Genomic DNA, 22,141 nt, shown 5'->3' on the forward strand with positions numbered 1-22,141 from the left:
CCAGCTGACCAGTCCCAAATAGGACGAAACGCGCGTTCTGGTTTCCACTGCTAGCCACTATCCATCTTTGCTTAGAATAAAATGTAATGTTTAGTTTTTAAGAAACAGTAAAAGTTATTTTGAATAAATTTTTAGCAATTTATTCAAAATTAAGAGTTAAACGTGTTTATAGAATGTGTATTGTTGTTTTTTGAATGAAGGTAGGCTTTATTTTAATATATTTGAAGAGAAAAATGCTTCTGTTTAATAAAGGGCTAGACAAATCAGGTATGTATCTTTATATTTAAATGGCTTTTTAGCCCATAAACCACTTAAACTATGAATCACTAGATAGCTGTTTCTTACTAGTATGGAACTTCCTAAAAGTTTACATTCACAACCTTATTAGGGATTGTACTTACGATCTCAGGATCTAGTAAGTTGGAATCGGATGGTTTACAGTTCAAGCTCCAACTATTCTATGGTATAGTATTGGTCATACTTGTGGATGCTCAGTGCTGAGAAGTCTTATACTAGGACGAAACGGCCGTCCAGTGCTTTTAGGTTTTGGTGGTTTAGCTTAGATCGACTCATGAACTAATTTATTAAAATTAATACAACCTCCACAAATCACCATCCTGAAAATGTGTATTAATATATTAAACTGTTGTTTGTTACGTTAGTCAGAGTTTACAAAAATTACTCAATATCAGTAAGATTTACAATCAGTGTTTGTCACTTATTCTAACTGGGGAAATCGTAGTGCATATCAATGATCATAATGAACAAAAACTGTCATGAATGCAAATTGATGAAAATCGACATCAGTTTTTCAGTGTTCAACTTTTATGTGGTACTAAGTATTTCCAGTCACTTTTTCATCCATTCAGTGGATGAACGCTGCATACAAGAACATAATTTTCACTACGGATTTCATTTTAAGCTTTAACTTTCACTTTACTTGCTCTTTCTATCAAAAACGTTGGGACGTCCTACAGTAGCGTGTTCATAGAAAACACCTATATATAGTTTTAGATGATTAAAACGAAATCCCCATTGAATATCTTGATCTTGTTTGTAGGACTCATCCACTAAATGAACGAAGAATGTTCATGAATGCCAAATATTTCATATTTATTAAAAGGTACAAAAAAGTATGGTCAACCTCACATAGTATCAGTATATACTTTCCTTTTTTTACATTCAATTGTCATAATATACATCAAGTGCAATTTAGAATGTTGTGTTGATCATACAACAAAATATTTTTACGACTATTCTACAACGATTTGAGATTAAAGAAAACATAATATGATTTGTACAACATCTATTTAAACTCACAATCATGATTAGGACCAACTTCGTAAAAAGAATTAAGTGAAATTATAACTTAGTTGATATTAAAAAGTAAAGTGAGTTGTATGTGAATTAAGTAAATTATGAAATTATAATACTAATAGCTATTTTCACTAAAAATATTTAATATAACTTGTTGTCTATGTGATATGGAGAGCCAATCAGAAGTAGCAAAGAGGTCATTTGACGGTAATCAGAAGTGATCCTAAGGTCAATGGGTCAATTTCCTAAGGATAGAGTGGTATATATATGAATGAGTATTTGTGCATTTTCATTAGGTAGCCCAATACGCTTTCTCTCTTTCTCTTATGTTCTTACTGATGTAGTCAGTTGGAGGGGGGGGGGTTAGTGCCTAGCACACCGTGTATCAGTATCAGATTTTGGGCACTGAATATCACAGAACTATGTTTCAAGAAATGAAAATTGTATCTAATTAGCTTGTAATTACTGTGTTTACATGATTAAGGCAGTAGATGAACTAACTGACTGTAAGACGAATAAGAGTTGTGAATAGAGAAAGCTATTATATACATATATTTTGTTAAAACTGCTAGGAGTGAAAAAATTCACCCACTCAAGTTATATGTTTTAATGAAACGGAAATAAGGAGAGAATTTAACACATATGCAATACCATGGACTTAATGAAAACTGATGACTAATTTTCATTGTGCGTAGTGATTTTGTGACATATAGTGTTTTTTTATATACTTGAAATCATGAGTCAATTGAAGATAGACTAACATGGAAAACCTGGAAGCGCTACTTGACGGCAGTTTCGTCCCATTGTGGGACTCCTCAGTAGTGCGCATCCACGATCCCGCACGCGGGAGAGATTCGAACTTAGGACATACCGGTCTCGCGCCGGATCACTTAACCGATAGACCACTGAGCCAGCATCTAACGGTGTTAATGTTCAACTTCAACCAATCCACGAAGTTGAGCAACCATTCACCAATGTTCAGTGCTCCCAGGTTTTCCATGGTGGTCTAACTTCAATTAACTCATGATTTCAACTATATAAAATTACTAAAATCTCCACAAAACCCCCTCCTAATATAGTGTTTTAACAGTTTTAAGATTATTCAAACTATTTTGTCTGTTAAGTATTCTGAATAGAATGAGAATTTTTATATTTTCAGCGTTCTGATCTACTTCTTCACGATAGAAATTTTATGATTTTCAGATTATCCAATGTTTAGTCGCTGTTCAACATAATCAGTAAATGTAGTGTTGGATTGTCTTTATTTTTCTCTTGACTAGATGATGAACCAATACGTAAAATGATATGAAAGGAACATAATTGTTTTCGTGAGCACATCAGTGTAATGGATTTAGTTTAAACGTTGGAAAAGTGTCTTTCAAAGAAATTCACAATGTATTCATTGTTTACCATCCAAATTGTTATTCTTGTTACACTAAAAATTAACTATATCTGGAACGAAATTAATTAATTAAAGAATCTAAGAAAAGCAGAGAATTATTGGGAGCTCTTGAGAGTTTGTCGAAAAAGTTCACAAAAGCTGGAAAGAGACTGAAAACATTTCGTCCACTAACTGTTCTGTAGAAATTCTACAGAGGGTTCTTAATAAACGACAGATTATACTTAATACCATAACTGGATGAATATCAATTTTATTATTAAATTTGACAAGACTTTTAAAATATGAAAGTTACCCACAAAGTTATTGATATCCCAGTTTGTCTTTTCCCCCAACTAACTTTAGAAATAAAACATTTTCCATACTTTCAGGCTTTTCCTTGGTTCAAGTGTGGGAGATTATTAGAGACTAATGAACGATTATAAAATCAGTTTTACTAGAACGAAACGGCGGTCCAGTGCTTCGAGGTTTTCAGTAATGGTCTAACATTCATGCATTCATGATATCAATTGAAATTCAGTTTTAAGTGTCGAACACTGGGCATATCTAAAATATATGATCCAAACCTATCCATTCAACTAATACATTTGAAAACTTAATTTTACATTGTGAATGGATGCTCTATGGTTAGCTGTTATAAATCAAAAACAAAATAAAAGCGCACATCCTGAAATCGACATTGACAGGCTGATAAGTTCAAAAATCATTAATCAATAAAACTACGAACTAGTTGTTGAAATGATACAATGTTCGAAAAAATGATATATAGTTACCGGCAGTGAATATATTGAAGAATGTTCGTCGACCAACTTGATTCCCAGTTGGTTCAATTCCTGGACCAGATGCAGTTGCTTTACTTCCATCACCTTGTGCACCTTCTACCATAACTTTAAATGGTGAATTTAAAATTTCTTTGGTGGCAAATTTAATAATAACCCTGTATTCACCTTCTTGTGTTGGAACATAGGCACAAGAATAAGTTTGTTGTTTATCGTTATTACTGAGTACATCACACTAAATAACAGAAAGAAAAGAAAATATTCGAAAATTTTTTGGAGGACGAAATCGAGTAGGAATTCATTGAATTTGAACGTTATTTGCATGATAACAGCTATTGAGATGGTGGAGAAAATTTGTAGTTCAGGTGAATGATTTGGGTGGAGTTTTGTTTCCAACAATAGTCAATCGAGGTGGACAGGCGAAGCTGTGAGTCATGTGTGAAGAAATTCGAACACTTCACTTCTACCTGAAGTTTGTGCTGTTGATTTTGTTCAGAAGAACAATGGAAGCCCCACTATCAAACCAACCATCTTAGAGAACAAAATTCCACCTAGATAACGGCGATTCTCAAAACATAACCAAATATGGAAATATCGGAAAGAATTAAATGGAATATGGTAAGGTTGAGGAAAAATTTTTATCTTTACAAGTGCCTGATTACTGAGTAATGGTTAATGTTACGTATTTAAATGTCCTTCTTAACGCTGATAGAGTTCTATTGATCAAGTTGCAATTTAACCACTAGTCTAAGTGACTTGAAATCACGTGCACTGTGTTGAGATGTAAACTGGTGATTGTAGGTGGTTGACAGGAAACTCGGTACCTATGTTTCATACCATTCGGACTTCTTCAGCAAGGTTTATCTGTAATTTTATTTCAACCAGTCAATCGTAAATACTACAGTTCTATGGGATGCTATTAGTAGCTCGAATAGATCAGTGGTAACATTTCAGATTGCGAGGATGAGTAAACATTTTTCGAATCAACCATAGAATATGGACTTCCTCAAGATTACAGGTGCATCTTGTTGATGAGTGCCAGATGACAGGGAACCTAGGTCTGTCGTCTCCCATTAACTATCTCCAACTTCTAACTTAAAAATCCTTTTAATAAGAATTAACTTCGAAGATATAAAAATAGCTTAAAAAACTGATTAGTAGATTAAATACCATAATTAGAAGAACACATTCAGAAACCATTATGATCAGTTTGTACCGGCCGATTCACTCTTGTGACAGCCAAATTTGGACAAACCTATTACTTATGTTACAACCAGATGCTATAACCGTATCTACCAGTTTACATGTGTGCGTTATGTAACATTGTAGCAACAAACTGCATAAATTTTTAGTAATTAGGGGCCTCCAAATACTTTACAGTTTGATAACGTAATTTTTCCTTCATTCTTAAAATAGTACCCAAGTATTTTTGCATTGAATCAATAAACTTTTAAACAGTTAATCCTAACTGGAACATGATTTATAGTTCTTTTTAAAAATGTATTGTTATCCTCCAACATTACAGGAACCATAGATACTTTCAGAATAAAATGAACCCATTTTATTGCTTCACTATTCAACAAGTGCTAACAATTCAAATTATTCTTTTTCTTCGGATATAAATCTATAATCTCGCAAGGTTGGCAAGAATATTTATTCAGACTAAATGTTACTTTAGATTGGAATTAATTATTAAAAGAGATAATCAGATTTTATATAGTTGAGATCATCCGTCAATTGAAGCTAGACCATCATGAAAAACCTGGTAGCACTGGACTGACGTTTTGTTCTATTGTGGGACTCCTCAGTAGTGCGCATCCACGATCCCGCACGCGAGTGAGATTCCAACCCAGAACTTATCAGTATCGCTCGCGAGCACTTAACCGATAGACCACTGAGCCAGCATCCAACGGTGTTAATGTCTAACTTCAATTAATCCACGAAGTTGCGCAACCATTCACCAATGTCTTCAGTGAGTTGATATCTTCCAACAGATCTGGTTGAACTCCACTGGTTACTGCTTCTCACTAGAACTCCAGGAAATACCTCATGGAGCCAGTCACTAGTGAGCATATGATCATTATCAGAAGGGGATTGGATGCCGGATCAGTAGTCTATCGGTTAAGTACTCGCGCGCGAGACTGATGGGTCATGGGTTCGAATCTCGCGTGGCAGGATCGTGGATGCGCACTGCTGAGGAGTATCACAATAGGACGAAACGGCCATCCAGTGCTTCCAGGTTTTCCATGAAGGTCTAGCTTCAATTAGCTTATGATCTCAACTATATAAAATTACTAAAATCTCCACTAAACACCCTTCTGATAATAATCAGATTTCTAGATATTAATTTACAATTGTAAGTTAAATAAGTTAACATATATTAATGTTGAATTCACTGTTATGTAACAGTTGCTTTTAAGCTTATCAACCGAATTATAAGTATGCCAAATAGAGTGAGATAAATTATAATTACGTCATATGTTTAAAAAAGCAGTTACTTTTTTAAATGGACTAAGCGAAATTTTTCCTCTCACCACTTACGTACACATATACAATATGTTACCTTAACACTTATCATTTCACATCACAAATCTCTAACACACTAATACCTAGTTTAAACATTTTTAACGTTGATTAGATGACCTATTCAGTATACAATGAACCGGAGAACCATGTCCCTCTCTATATTCGATAATTTTGATGTTTGATTATATTTCCTTGAAAAATCTTGGATCAGATTGCCAGGCGAAACATTGGATTTACTTCAAATTCATTCGCTGAGATTTCACAAATATATATTATTCCTATTCAATGTCTTACATCAATTCGGTGCTCAAATACTGTGAAACTAGTCGCTCTAATTTAGACGAAAGTTCTTATACATGGACTAAGCGTATGTTATGTAAACTGTTCACATGCAAACAAAACAACAAAGTAATTAATTACCAAATGGTTTAAATTGTGAATATATATATATGTTAACAGGGCATTGACATTAGACACAATATTGAATCAACAGTTTATAAAGCGAGTGATAATAATGTTATCAAACCACGTGTTAAACAAGGGGATGGAAGATAGTAAACCTATTTTTTCCGTATACACTGTATGGGTTATTCAGTTTAATTAACTGTTAGTCTTTCTATTGTGAGAATTCACAGCTTAACAACTATGTGATTGTTGCTATTCCCATGATAGATTATTAAAAAATAGATAAATTATTGTTACTTTATGGTGTGTTTGGATTGGTTAGCCTCAGAATGAACTATCTTGATTACACCAATGGATTTCTTTCATTAGAAACTATACATTTAAATTAGAAATTAAGTCTCAGGATGAATTGTATCCTTAAAATAATCAAAACAATGGAATGAAATACGAAATAATTAGAAGGAATCCGAAGCAGGTTTATTTCAAGTTGATGTTTGGTAAAATTTGTCTATATTTATGTACTAGAATATACTTTGATGTTACCTCCATAGGACGTTCCAGAGTGGGACGACCGACTAATAGAACACGGAATCGAAAATATTATTATGATTAAAACAATTAACTATAGACTTACTGGTTCTCTTTGTCCTTTAGGATTCAGCACAATCACTTCAACAGCACCCCGACCAGCACTGAATGTATCAATAGTGAACCGTGCAGGATTTCCAACAGTATTTCCATGTGGTTCGAGACCTTAGATTTTATCAACATGAAAAGTAAACTGAATGAAACCATATTTCGAAAATATTCTATCTTAGAACCAGCTTAAACTGTTTCTTTTTTAAAATTTTAACACAATTAAACATGACACTAAATAGGAATAATATATTTGTAAAATCTCAGCGAGTGAATTTGAAGTAAATCCAACGTTTCGCCTGGCAATCTGGTCCAAGCTTTTTCAAGGAACTATATTTCCTGAATGTCTTACATCAACTCGGCGCCCAAATACTGTGAAACTATTCACTCTAATTTAGACGAAAGTTCTTATACAATTAAACATGGTACCTTGAAAAGTAGATTCTCATGCTTTTGAATCATTACTCGATTTTAAAGTCGAATTATTTTTGTTAATGTAACAAGCCGCTAGCTATGTCTTTCTGAAGGATTCCATACGACGATGAAGCAGCTGTTCAGTACTTCTAGATTTTCAGTGGTTGTCTAACATAAATTTCAATAACATTCGACAATATCGATAACCCTATGCTCAGGATTATTTCTAGCTAAACGCTTTTAAATCTTTCTGTTAATGAATATAGAATTCTGATTAGATACAAACATTTTTTATAGCTTAGTTACAGTCCATTCAAAGTTCAATTTAGTTTTAATGTTTATACTAGCCAAATGTTACCCAATTTCACTCAGTGTCATCATTTTCAAGACGATAAAATTAAAGCTTCAGTAATTTTAAATAAAAATAGATCTAATCAAATAGCTAGTGAATAGTTATTTTGCTTGACAAGAAGTCGGTTTTGTGAATTAAACTTACAATCTGAACAAATCAAATGATTATATCTCTACATCATTAGTTTGATTTCTTATAGTATGAATAGACTTATCATTTAAACTAACTAGTGAACATCTGAAAACCAACATACATTTTTGTTATCAGAAAGGGTTTTGTGGAGATTTCAGTATTTTCATAGTTGAAAGCATGAGTCAATTGAAGCTAGATCACCAAGGAAAACCTGGAAGCACTGGACGGCCGTGCTTCCTGGTTTTCCTTGGTGGTCTAGCTTCAGTTGATTCATGCTTTCAACTATGAAAATACATTTTTGTAATGTTGATAATAATAACGAAATGAAAATGAATTTATGGAATGTACATCAGGGAAAACTGTCAAATATATGTCGATATATTTGATGTATTGTTTGATATTCAAGTGTAGAAAAACAGTAAATGGATCGTGGACTTACTATGATAAATTAATTAAGAGTTGTCTATCAAATAAATATTCAAGTATATGTATATAGAAGAGAATGAAATTTTTATGGAAAGTTATTTGTAAAATATTCACACAAAACATTTCTTAACCTCATTATCTCCTTCTTTAAACTACCATTGTGGTGTGGGTTACTTATATCCACATAAGTAGTATGTGGTGATGGTCAGTCATAAAATGTATCTTAACAGAAGATCGATAAGGAAAGAACTAAAACGGAACGCAATTGGTATGAAAATGCATGAACAGTGAAAGCAGAGAAGATGGACTGATATTTGCAGAAGGAACAGTTAAGATTCAGGCAATTGATTGTTATTTGCAAATGAACTATTTATTGTATCATTGTCAGATTTTAGTGGGATAGTCTGTAATCTCCATGTCAAATGCATATGAAAGTCCCTACCCGTGTTCTTGTTCCCTACACCATTATTGTTAGCCATATTTGTTTGTGATATATTTGCGCAATACATTTCGAACAATCTGATCACACATATACTTGTTAAGACTAAAAGGGCGATTAGACAGGTTAAAGGTAAGCAGTAACAAAGAAAACTACAGTACACAAAAACAATGTGATAATGACTCTGGATAATAAATCAGCATTACCAGCGTAGTTTAAAGGTAAGAACAGATTGTTTTTGAACATATAAAGTGGGTTTCAGTTTCAGCATACTCAAGGCTTCAGTAAACCCTAGTATTCGTCGAAATTTATCAAAGGGACTAATTGTATTAAATATTTAATTGTATGAACTTACTTAATAGTAGAAACAATGTTGAGAAAACTTTCTGACATTCCTTGACTAGATTTCTAATAATAGTTTTATATTTCAAATAAATCAACCTGCTACAATATTAAGATTAGTTTAAATGACAGAGTAATGCTGACTGGGAGATCACTGTCTATCAGATAAGCAATAGATATATATTTTGTCTGAGTTTGAGAATAGATATAGATTAAGCTTAGAACTTTAGAGATTTAAACCAAGCACTATACTGTTAAAGCACCACGATCTATATTTTTTGATATTAGTTTGTTTTTGGTATGTTACCAGTAATGTTTCACTCTTAATGTGGATTAACTCAGTCAGTAATAGCTTCTTATTATGTCTTTGAGAACAGTTATTGAAGTCAGTTATCAGTAAGCTCACAGTTTATCATTCACAAAAGTTATTTCTTTCTTAAGCTACCTTCAGAATTTTCCAAATCTGATTACTTATGTCCATCAGTTGGATCAAAGTACTGGGCTTCACATATCCATAGAAATTGTTCAAACCGCTAATGAATTCATTATATCAAAGTATCATGAAGCCTAATGATCGAAATTGTTCATTTAATTCCGACTTTTTTTTCGAGCAACCAAGGTGTTTTATTCAAGACACTAGAATTAGTTTAGACGATATTTCAATTTATAACAACTGAGTAGACGTTTACTACAGGGATAGAGTTAAAACATACATGTATTTATCTAATATCACATTAGAGTGCATAAATCATTATTTTAGCTGTATGTTTATTTCCATCTCATTGTTTTACTAAAACGTGGCAGTGCAGTTTGACCATGCCGAATGTAAGGCAGCTACCTACCAAGTGAATTGGAAGATGGTTGTACAGTTTTATGAATTGATTGAAATTAAACAATATAAACCGTTTTATATCCATTCACTGGTTTAGAGGGTAAACGTTTGTACTCAAAATCAAAAGTCCTGGATTCAATACCTAATCCTGGATTCGTGTATTCGCATTGTAAAGGTGCTACATAATATGACGAAACAGTCATCCAGTGATTCCAAGTTTTCTGTTACTGTTTAATCAAGATCATTTCGTGATGTTAGTAAAAAACGGTTTTTTTTGAATGATTGATATCTTGTTTACATACTCATCATAAAGCAATACAAATCAAAAAAACCATTCAAATTCACAGAGATATGATTTATTAGCAAGAATTAATCTGAAACTTTCAAGTGATAGTGTTCAATCATAATGTCGCTTCCACAATGTTCTCTTTAAATTTGTTCGTTCTTAACTGTTATTAAAATTAACTGACTGATTCAAATATATATTGGCAAGAGCACAACATTACCTTTATCATACTTTTGAAGTTCAATGCCAATATTCTACTGTGTTAACTAATATTAAAGTGTATCTTTTCAGATCATATTATCACATTATTCCATTATTATTAAATGGGTTTGGTACTCAACTAACATATTTAATTGCCAAACATAGATTTCATCAATCCATGCTTCAATAAAATAGATAAACAGTCCTATAAAATGGATGAGTCACAACTTGCAGTTATCTAGACATCCCCATGTAAGTGGAGTGATTGATAATTAACGTTACTATCTATCGTATTCTGGTAATAAAAAGCATTTATATGTTAGTTTTTCTAAAAGAAGTAGTCGTGTTTACAATAATCGTACTTCTAAGATAGTGATTTTACAAAATACTTAACACTACATGTCTATGAACTATATGTTTGATTAACTGTTAACTATATTTGTTTTATAGTGTCTAATGCGTTTCTACCATTGCAGTCTGAGAGTTTACAAAACAATACTAAAATATCTAAAGAAGAGGTAAAGATTCTTGATAAGTAAAGCCTTTCATTGTTTGAAGAATTCAACGCTAATCATTCTTGAGATAAAAAGAAAAACGCTTAATCCACTCCTTTAATAATATACATCGATGTTATTAATACTTTGATATAAAGGAGTAGGGTTGTATGAAATGAACATTTCGATGCGTTTTTGACCAGTGATAGTATACGATAAAGATAAGTTTAAAAGATCCATGACGAATTTCTATCTAGTTCCAACTCAATCATAAAACAGCTTTTGTAAATTGACAAGTTATGGAAAAAGAAAATAATAATAACTGCAAAATGTAAGATGGTTTTATAAAAATGGTAAGTTCACTAATGTTTCCTATAGGTTGCAAAAAGAGCTGACACTTAAGCTCTTCCAAATGGATATAGACTGCCTGTTTTCTCAAATGTTTAGGCGGATCTAAATAGATTCTTAAGAGTTTCTACATCGTTTCTACTTAGGACTAGATATTTAGAACGTGTTAGTGGTTTAGGGTTACGGTTTTAATCATTGAGTGACATCAGATATAATTTAAAATTTCTCTATATCCATACGGATGAATGAATGTTGATTAAAAATATAAGAGGCGTTATCTGATTAGTTCATTCATTAAAAGTAGTATCCCTAGGTTAAGGTTTGTTTCAGGATTAATGGTTTAGAGTCAGTATTTAGGGATATTGTCAATTTGCTTGTTATATACAATCCAAAAAGATATAGTTAAGTGTTTGATATGCTTGAAATCATCTATCTTATTCTGCGACAGCAGAAAAATAATATTTCCCTATCATTTTAAACGTTTTAAGTCGCTTAGAAAGGTATTTCTACTGATCTTCCATATGATATTTGAATTTCTCTCAGAAACCTATAAGGCACGTTCTCGATCCTCATTGACTCATCCCTAAAGTATACTTTACAGTTTTCTGTTGATGAATATTTATCAGCATAACATTTTTATATTGAATACTTTGAAATCTAAAAGTACACGGTTGTGTGTTGTAGTATGAAATAGCTTAGGAACTCATTACAATACATGATCGTTTACAAAAAAGTAGGTCACTCAATAGAAAATGGTGGGATAGTATAGTTGCCATTTAAGGTTAATCACTTAGATGAGATTCGTTTTGTTTCATAAATATGTGACCATGAATTGACAGTTGGATAAATTTCAATGTTTTCTTTTTTCTCCTAGAAGGAGTAAAAGTGACCAATTTTGATTATCAGCATTTAGCCAACTATTTGTTTAAATATATGGTGTAAAAACTAATATTATAGTAAAAACATTTTATCGTTAGAATTTTATTATTCAATAAAGTCGGGCAGTGGGATGCGTTTCGTTCTATTTCAGTCACGTCAACTGAATGTGTTAGTGTTCACACTAAAACCTGAACCTAATACCTTTTGTTTTCGAAGTCCAACGTGTTGTTTAGTAAGCTGCTGGATTTAAACAGATAATATATTGTGCACAGAGGATACATCCGTCCCAAATAGGACGAGAAGTGAGTCTTAAGTACCATTCCTGGGATTTATTCAACTTTACTAAAATGACTACATACCAATATTGAGACAATCCAAAAGAGACTGACCAATTACTTTTATTAATATTAGCAACGTAAAGTTTCACAATCTTATAATTCTACATATTTTTGTGATCGTTAAAAAAATACTACGAAGCTAGAATTATTATTTAAAGTAATAAATGTTACAGTAAACACGGTGTAACACTGAAACTGATTAGAATTGTACACATGGGTTATTAAATTCTTAGTCTCCGGTTTGAAGATTAAGAGTTTATCTCGATCGCTGAATGTCTTTTGTCCAAACCTGCACAGAGTTATGAGTACATACTGCAAAAGAATTTCTTACTAAAAGCAAACCACTTTCCAGTGTTCAATATCATCAATGTTGCCCAGATTGAAATTCAGCGCTAACTATTAAATACATTTTTCAGACTCAGAATGTGACAATTTATGTCGTGAACTTGTGGATTAGTTATAACTACCAAGGTTATAAAAATTAACATTCGGGAATTTTCTAAAACAATGTATTAATTAGCATCAAGAATAAAATATAAATAAATAAGGATATTCTGTAGTTTCACTTTAGTTTTTACTGACCCAGCTTTAAAATGTTATTCATTATGAATCTTTAGACCTAGAAAATCCGATATGGTGGATAGATAGACTACAATATTTTAAACAGTGGAACAAGATCCAACTTTCCAAAGTTTATTGATATACCATGTTAATGAATATCAACCAGTTGAAAATCGACCTTCATGGTAATCTAATAATCATTTTCAACAAACTAGCTTTGAAACAAAGAACACAATAGGTTTAAGTCATTTAGTCTAGACTTTATATTATGAATGTGATCGATCGATATAGTCAATAGGGGGATAAAGACATCTGTCATTTGCTTAATTTGTAATGAATATAGTACTTTTCTATCAGAAGAGTATACTTCAAATAGTTACACAAATATTTTGGCAGTAAAACACAAAGCCCATTGTTTTTTTGGTTACAGTAATAAGTGACATAAGGTATCGTTTAGTGATTTATTCATTATTCATGATGTTTGATAAGGTATTGAATAAATTGTTTTTTAAAAAAACCGTACTCCAATAGTTTTTTTATTTTTTTTCTCAGTTTGACAAACAGACTTTGTAACTTTGCTACAATGATGAATAAACGACATTTCTATGTGTTTCGTAAATTGCGTACATATGTAACTAAAGTTTAAAAAGCAAATATATATATGCTTTAGTGAGAACGTTGCCACAGTAGAATTCACTTAGTATTGTTTGTTTGAATCTTCCCATTGATGTTTAGGACTGCAACTGGTCAGTCTCTTATTGATATATGTGCATACTGTGCGTATTGTCTCGGTATTGTGAATTCAAACTTCACCCCATTGCACAAGCAAGTGGCTATCAGGACTCAGTAGCTGAGTGGATAACACGATGGTGTTTTAAGCCAATGGTACTGGGTTCGAGTCCCAGAGTGAACATCAACTCTAAGATGCAGGTACACTGAGCTGATGAGTCCCAAATAGGACGAAACGAGCGTCCTGGATTCCATTGCTAGCCACTATCCATCGTTGCCACCGTAGGATACTTGCTACTAATGAATGACTAGTCTTTAAAAAGTGAAATAACAAAATTTACCACTTCTGTTTAACTTTTGAAAATATTTTATATGATAATAAAACCATGAACACATGGGGGTCTATAACCAATGGTTCCCTGTTTACTTTAGTAACCTTACCAAAGTGATAGGTAGTTGTTTCTGTGGGTTAAGTCAATTAGTCAGTTATTTGCTGAACTAGTCAGTTTTTCTTTAGTTTTAACAACTTTTGTTCATAAAAAAACCTAGTTCTATTTCTAAAAACCTTTATAAATCGTAGTATTTATCATACTGTGGTGTATGCTACTTATGTTGATAAATATAAGTAGTATTTAACATCATTCAGAAGTGGAACGCCTGGTAGCCAAATATTAAATTAAAGAGAACAGAAATGTATAAGGAGATTAACTGTAATAACAACAGAATTGAGGGAGTTATGGAGCATGTAAAGGAAAACTGAAGGAATGTATGAAAATAATGTATTTAATATATGGTTTTTACATTTTAGGAAAGCACTGTGTAATTTTACTTTAAACAATAAAGTGGTTTCTTCAACCAGAGTCTTTAGTTCGCTACAATACCTGATTTTTATTTGACATAACACATGAATCTATCGAATTAGTGAGTCCTAACCAATAACTTTGGTAATCGACTATTGTATAAATCTTTTATCTACCGGTAAATATTTACATTTATTTTGTAGCCTCTAACCTTAAGAGTTCATCAGAAGTAAGGTAATATCGTGTAAACTGTTTCATGATGTATTTCTTGGTTAACAGGCAGTTAGATAAGTTGATAATGCTATAAACTCCTTAGATGAATGCTGATGAAATAAATCTAACATATTCTTGAAGAGATTTTAATGGCTATCTGAATGAAGGTACTTACAGTCTGAGGCTTTTAATCTGTTTGATTTTCGCGTATTTATTGTCCACCAGATATATTTAATTACCTAGAGACAATTATATTGGAAATCTTACAAACTATGTCAATCAAGCTGATTCTATTTAGATTTCTACAAATTCCATTGATCAGTGACAGAAATAAAGTTGATACAACAATTTCTGACTAATCTACTTCAGGGAATAACTCAGCTAATCTTCATCTTAAAATTAAATCATTGTTATTTAATGGGTTTGGTAAAATCTTCTCGGTCAAACATGACAGTCAAAGAAAAAGAAAATTTAAATCCTAGACTTAAAACTACAGTTCTTTCATCCCACGTTCGGGGTCGTAGTTGTGCACTACTGAAGAGTCCCCCACTAGTATGAAACTTCAGTCCTATGCTTCCAAGTTTTCAATGGCAATCTACTTTAGATCAACTCATAAATTCATACAATTAACCTATACAAATATTTATATATTAACATTAGAAGGAGTTTTGTGGAGATTTAGTATTTTCATAGTTGAAAGCGTGAGTCAATTGAAGTTAGACCACCATGGAAAACCTGGAAACACTGGAAGGACGGCCGTTTCTTCCTATTGTGGGACTCCTCAGCAGTGCACATCCACGATCCCGCACCCGCGAGATTTGAACTCAGGACCTACCAGTCTCGAGCCAGAGCCCTTAACCGATAGACCACTGAGCCGGCATCCAACGGTGTTAATGTCTAACTTCAACCAGTCCACGAAATTGAGCAACCGTTCACCAATTGTCTTCAGTGAGTTGATATCTCACAACAGACCTAGTTGAACTCCACTGGTCAATGCTTCTCACTAGAACTCCTTGATGTACTTCTCGAAGTCAGTCATTAGTGAGCATATGATTATATTAATTATCAGAAGGGGTTTTGTGGAGAGCACTGTTGAGGAGTCCCATAATAGGACGAAACGGCCATCCAGTACTTCCAGGTTTTCCATGGTGATCAAGCTTCAATTGACTTACTCTTTCTACTATGAAAATATTAACATCAATTAAATGGTAAGAAAGTATACTTAAATTAAACAACAACAACAACCAAAAATCTACCTTTCACATTTGAATTTACTTTATCACCATGAGATGATTTTAAATTTTGTTTTAATGATGATGGTGAATTATGTTTTTTCATTTTTGTACCAAAAAAAAATAAATAACATGAAAATGATTGACGATTTAATGCATAAATTACACCTAATCCATGACGATCAGTACTATTATTAGAATTAAGTTCTGTAAATTTTTGTTTTTTTGTATTTTCAAAATTTTTATCCAATGTAGTAGATATTACTTTCACTGAAGGTAATATACCAGTAGTAGTTGTTGTTGTAGTACTAGTAGTAGTAGTAGTAGTAGTTAATAATTCATGATCCACATCTACTTCAATTAAATATTGAAATCCTGTAGCCATCAGAACAAATTCATGTATAATAATATCTTATGTAACATTTGTAATTTACACTTGTATTTTTTAATAAGTAGTATAATTTATTATGATTGTTAGTGATTAGATAACTACATACTTTGTATATAGATTAACCATATACTACTGAATTTCTAATCTATTTTATAAACTAATTATAATTATTCTACTAATATATAATTTCCTTTATTCTAATTGGTTAATTAAATTGTACTCAATTTTTGATTGGTTCTCTGATTTTTTTTTGTTTTTTTTTCTTTATTAACTTTTGTATGTTTAAGTGAAATGTTATATTGTTGAGAAGGAAATGATACAACTATACCAGACTCATTTCAAGGTCATACAGTGATTTAATATTGTTAAAATGAAATGGGTTCATCCAATAAATTTTATTTGTATTATTTGTTAATTGTAAATGGTTACTAGTTAGAATTTAGGAATGGTATAAATGTTATCAAATATATAGATGGAGTAAACATTATTTTAATTAATCTATTATTTAGATAGTTGAGATCATGAGTTAGTTGAAGCCAGACCATCATGGAAAACTTGGAAGTATTGGACGGCCGTTTCGTCCTATCGTGGGACTCCTCAGCAGGGCGCATCCACGATCCCGCCTCGCGAGATTCAAACCCAGAACCTATCGGTTTCGCGTGTGAGCGCTTAATCTGTAGACCACTAAGCCAACATCCAACGGTGTTAATGTTTAACTTCAATCGATCCACGAAATTAAGCGACACATCTACCATTGTCTTCAGTGAGGTCTAGCTTCAATTGACTCATGATCTCAACTACTGAAATTACTATAATATCCACAAAAAACCCCTTCTGACATTAATCTATTATTGTTAAATTTATAAATTAGATGCCATCCAATTAATTTATAAATTGAATTTTGTTTCAGTTTCATTGTAGACCTGTATCTTCATCCAGAAGATACAGGTGTTTATTAACAGTTGTCTACGCAAGATACTTCGGACCCGATGGTCAGACACTATCAACAACAAGCTACTGTGGGAGACGACAAACCAGATTCCAGCGGAGGAAAAAATCAGGAAGAAGCGCTGGAAGTGGATTGGGCACACTTTGAGGAAGTCACTCAACTGCGTCACAAGACAAGCCCTCACATGGAGTCCTCAAGGTCAAAGAAGAAGAGGAAGACCAAAGAACACATTACGTCGAGAAATGGTGACAGACATGAGATGGATGAACAAGAACTGGATAAAACTAGAAAGGAAGGCCCAGGACAGTGTGGTTTGGAGAATGCTGGTCGGCGGCCCATGCTCCATTGGGACTAACAGGCGTAAGTAAGTTCACTGTAGACATGAAGTAGATAGTATCATGTGGAGATAATGTTTATCAAATAAATTTAAAGAAATCTATGGTATTTTATCATAACGGTAAATTTCTATTGAATATTAATTGTAACAATATAAAGAAATTTACATCAAGTATTAGGTAATCGATGTATTTGTGTACACTTAATCTTTTATTAATATTTAGCTCTCGTCAAATACACATAAATTAATGATCATTGGTAATGTCATCAGAAATGTTTAAACTTTTAAATTGTTCATTTTTGAATGCATATTTAGATTTATGTTAATAATAGTTTCAAAGAAACTTCCCCATTTTTAACGAGTCATGTAAACTGATAGGGTTTATAAGCAAAGATTGATAGTGGCTAGTAGTGGAATCCAGGACGTGTGTTTCATTTCATTTGGGACTCATCAGCTTGAGGTACCTATATCATAGAGTCGATGTTCATTCTGGGGCACGAACCCAATACCGTTTGCTTAAAAAACCATCACGTTATCCTCTGAACTACTGATTAATGAAGCGAATGGTACTTGGGTCGAGTCTCAGAGCGAACATCAACTCGGAGATGCAAGTACATCCAGTCTCAAATAGGGAGAAACGAGCGTCCTGGATTCCACTGCTTGTCTCTATCCATCTTTGCTTACATAGCTTGTGAATCAAGGCAATATCGAGACAGTCCACTCAGGATGGACATATGCCAACAAGAGACTAATCAATCTCAGTCCTAAACAACAATGGGAATATACATACAAACAATACCAAGTGAATTTGTTAGGTTTGTGTAGATCAGTTTATTATATAAGTGCGTTACATCACAGATTTATATCAGTTGGTTCATTACTGAGATTTCCCAGTAGTGAGAAATCACAAAACTAGGGCAGATAAAAATTCAGGATATCAATTTCTCGTGGTAATTGTTCAACCTTCAAACTAACGAGTTAGAAACCAGAATGGAAGACATCTCAGATTCAAACAGTTTGAGGTATAAAATGACAATCATTCGATTGTGTTGGTGATCAAGTCTTTAACTTATCTTGAAGCCAATCAATAATGGCTACATGATTGTAGTATTGATGAAGCGTTTTATGGAGTCTGGTGATTAGTAGGGTTTTCGATTTACAATCTTGAAGACCTTTAAACTATGATGAAACATTTATCTAGTGATCTCAGATTCTCGGGGGTACGTTAAATGACATCGACCCATAACAAAAACCATAAATGAATCCTGTGAATATGTGGAAACATTACATATATTGGGAAATGAAAGAAAGAAAAGTAATCCTAACCACTTGAATTATTTGTTTATGTCATCTCTACAGACTGGGCTGATAAGACTTTTTATATCTATGTTTTTATATGATAGATAGACGAAACTACAATATCATGTTTAATGCATATGAATTTTTGTACGACTAATTTTGTTCCGTTGTTGCACAGTGATGGAGTTGCATAAAGCCACTCAAGAATTCATCTCATTTCTTGTTATATGTCACAATGATAGATTTTATCAATCACCTAGACATTTATAAATTGTTATTTAATATATGTCGTCAGGAAATACTCACATTAATGAAGTAGTAATTTCTTTTCAATTAAAAAACACAGATTCTCCAGCGGTAACTATTTATATTATTATATTTAATGCAGGAGTAGTTACTATGGTTCAGCAGTAGTGAAATTATACTTCATGTTCATTAAAAAAAAACTGTGAAAACGATTCGCAATTATAGATTCAGACCAGTGTTATTCAGTGATCTGTTATCCTACAGTGTTAATGTCCAACTTCAACCAATTTACAATATTGCGTGACCATTTTCCATTGTCTTCGAAGGGTAACGGCCTCACATCCGATACGGTTGAACTCCATTGGTCACAGCTTCTCACTAGAACTCTGACAATTACTTCTTGAAGCTAGTTAATAGTAAGCACATGATAATTGTCAATAAGGACTTGTGTGGTTCGACGAGAAAACGAAACAGCTTTCCAATACGTCCAGGCTTTCAGTAGTGGTCTAATTTAGATTTGTTTATGACTTCGATGAAATTCAACAATCTCCACAACCCTATACTAAGCCTTATCGTTATATTTAAATTCTTATTAGGATAGTTATCAGAATATCTGGTTTAAAATCTGTTTCTGAATTTGAAGTCAGTCGGCTCTATTTGTCTGCCATGAGTCTTTTGAAAGAAAAAAAAGAAAACATGCATGAGGAAGCAGGATATAAAACGTAACTTAAATGGTTAAAATAATTCTTTACCAAATATATGTAGATAAGTGTATCTACTTACCAGGACCATAAGCCCGAACAAGGCCAGGATTTGATTTTGGTCTTAAAGGTGCACCATCTTTTAGTTTAGCACTAGGAAATTGACTTAAATATGTCATCATAGCTTTTTCATCAACTCTAGGATTAGTCATCTCTTCTGGATGTATTAATTGTGGAACATCTAACCATTGTTCAGCTGCACCCATTGCTTCACGAGCATTACGAAGATTTTGTTTAGGTTCCCATTCTCGCCAATCAGGGCATAAACCTGGTGCACAAGCATCAACTAGTGCACCGATTGCAATACCATCATTCCAATCTGTTGTGAAATTTTTAACTGGTCGATCAGCTAGTTTATTATTTAACCAAGATAAGAGACGTTGTTTTGGTGTTGGGCCTTGAGCCTACAACATTTCAGAAAATAGATAACAAACAACCAAGTCAGTTAATTAAGTAAAGCTTGTCAAAGATAAATAGAATTCAGTGTTTTCTCTTTTCTAGCCACCAAAGAAAGTTATCAAAAGTGACACAAATTATTGCATTAAGACCAACAAAAAAATCAATCACACTTTAGATTCGGTGCAATAATGAATGACTGAAAGCAAAAGAAAGAATATGTGTATGTGGATATTTGTGTGTGAGGATAAGCTAACCATAAAATTATCTTCTGTATAGTTGTAAAAAAGCTTCGGTCCTAATGGTTGTGCTGTTGGTTTCATAATTCGTCTATATCTGCATCTACAAGACCACTAAAGATAAACAAATCATATAATAAACATTTTTGTTTTTGAATTAACATTTATTTATTTCCAAGAAGAAAAACTAACAACTTATAACGTTCTTTAGCTATTGTCAACTAGTGATTCATACTGACATTGTGTGCAGTAATAATGAAAAGAAAAATAAACAGACTATAAAAATGATTTGTAGAATATTTCACTAAAGTCACTGGTCTATCGGTTAAGTGTTCTGGAGCGAGACTGGTAGGTCCTGTGTTTGAATCTCGCGAGGCGAGGTCGTGGATGCGCACTGCTGAGGAGTTCCAAAATAGGACGAAACGGTCGTCCAGTGCTTCCAGGTTTTCCCTGGTGGTCTAACTTCAGTTGACTCATGCTTTCAACTATGAAAATACTAAATCCCCACAAAACTCCTGATAATAATTTTAATAAATGCTTGATATATACGTATTCAGCTGTGATCTGTAGAGTTTAACCATGTTGATCATCCTTTATGCTTAGCCATCTGATCAATGGAACTCAGAAAGTAACAGTGGTTTCACTTCGTATGCAATTAAATAATTATCTAAATATTTAACATCTTCAAACTTCATTAGGCGAATCCAGACATTACTTTGGGTTAACGATGCAATCCATTGTCTGTATGAACACCTAGATATATCATAGTGGTAATATTCTTCAAAGATGTTTATTTGATTTCTTACAGGTACATCGAAATTCTGGCTACTTCAAAATCTCATTTTTAACGTGTTTTAGTATTTTCGGGAAGTAGGTCATGATCCCTAGTTGACTACCTTTAACTTGCGATCAACTGTGAGCATATTTCACGAAAACACCGGAATGACAAATCATTCAACTCCTTTACACAGTTTACTTAATATACTAATTCTAAGGACAGAATATCACTTGAAGGCATTTGAATTATTAACGAATCATTGTCTTATACTGGTTAATAGCAGTTGAATAATTATGTAAAATTATCAGAAGGGGTTGTGTGGAGATTTTAGTAATTTTATAGAATGGTTGCTCAATTTCGTAGTTTGGTTGAAGTTAGACATTAACACCGTTGGATGCCAGCTCAGTGATCTATCGGTTGGGTGCTCTGGTGCGAGACTGATAGGTCCTGGGTTCGAATCTCGTTCGGCGGGATCGTGGATACGTACTACTGAGGAGTCCTATAATAGGACGAAACGGCCGTCAAGCAGTGCTTCGAGGTTTTCCATGGTTGTCTAGCTTCAACTGACTCATAATCTTAACTCCATAAAATTATGTAAAATGTTGAAAGTATCACTTAATTACGATTTATTAAAATAACACTTCACTAATTTATTCATGACGAAA

The 22,141-nt window shown here is 32.9% G+C and overlaps 1 protein-coding gene across 1 annotated transcript in view; it reads right to left on the reverse strand.

The window, feature by feature from the left end:
• Positions 1-20,269, reverse strand: part of Smp_000100 (filamin) — a gene marked incomplete at its 5' end in the record, with an annotated part of 93,364 nt that extends 73,095 nt beyond the window's left edge. Inside the window, 4 exons of the mRNA XM_018791450.1 lie at positions 3,490-3,730; positions 7,061-7,179; positions 16,105-16,455; positions 20,086-20,269. Coding sequence (XP_018645395.1) covers positions 3,490-3,730; positions 7,061-7,179; positions 16,105-16,455; positions 20,086-20,269 — 895 coding nt within the window. The remainder of the gene's footprint in view (positions 1-3,489; positions 3,731-7,060; positions 7,180-16,104; positions 16,456-20,085) is intronic.
• Positions 20,270-22,141: the final 1,872 nt, after the last annotated feature.

This window comes from Schistosoma mansoni (genome assembly GCF_000237925.1).
Source record: "Schistosoma mansoni, WGS project CABG00000000 data, chromosome 3 unplaced supercontig 0044, strain Puerto Rico, whole genome shotgun sequence".
NCBI classification, from domain to species: Eukaryota; Metazoa; Platyhelminthes; class Trematoda; order Strigeidida; family Schistosomatidae; genus Schistosoma; species Schistosoma mansoni.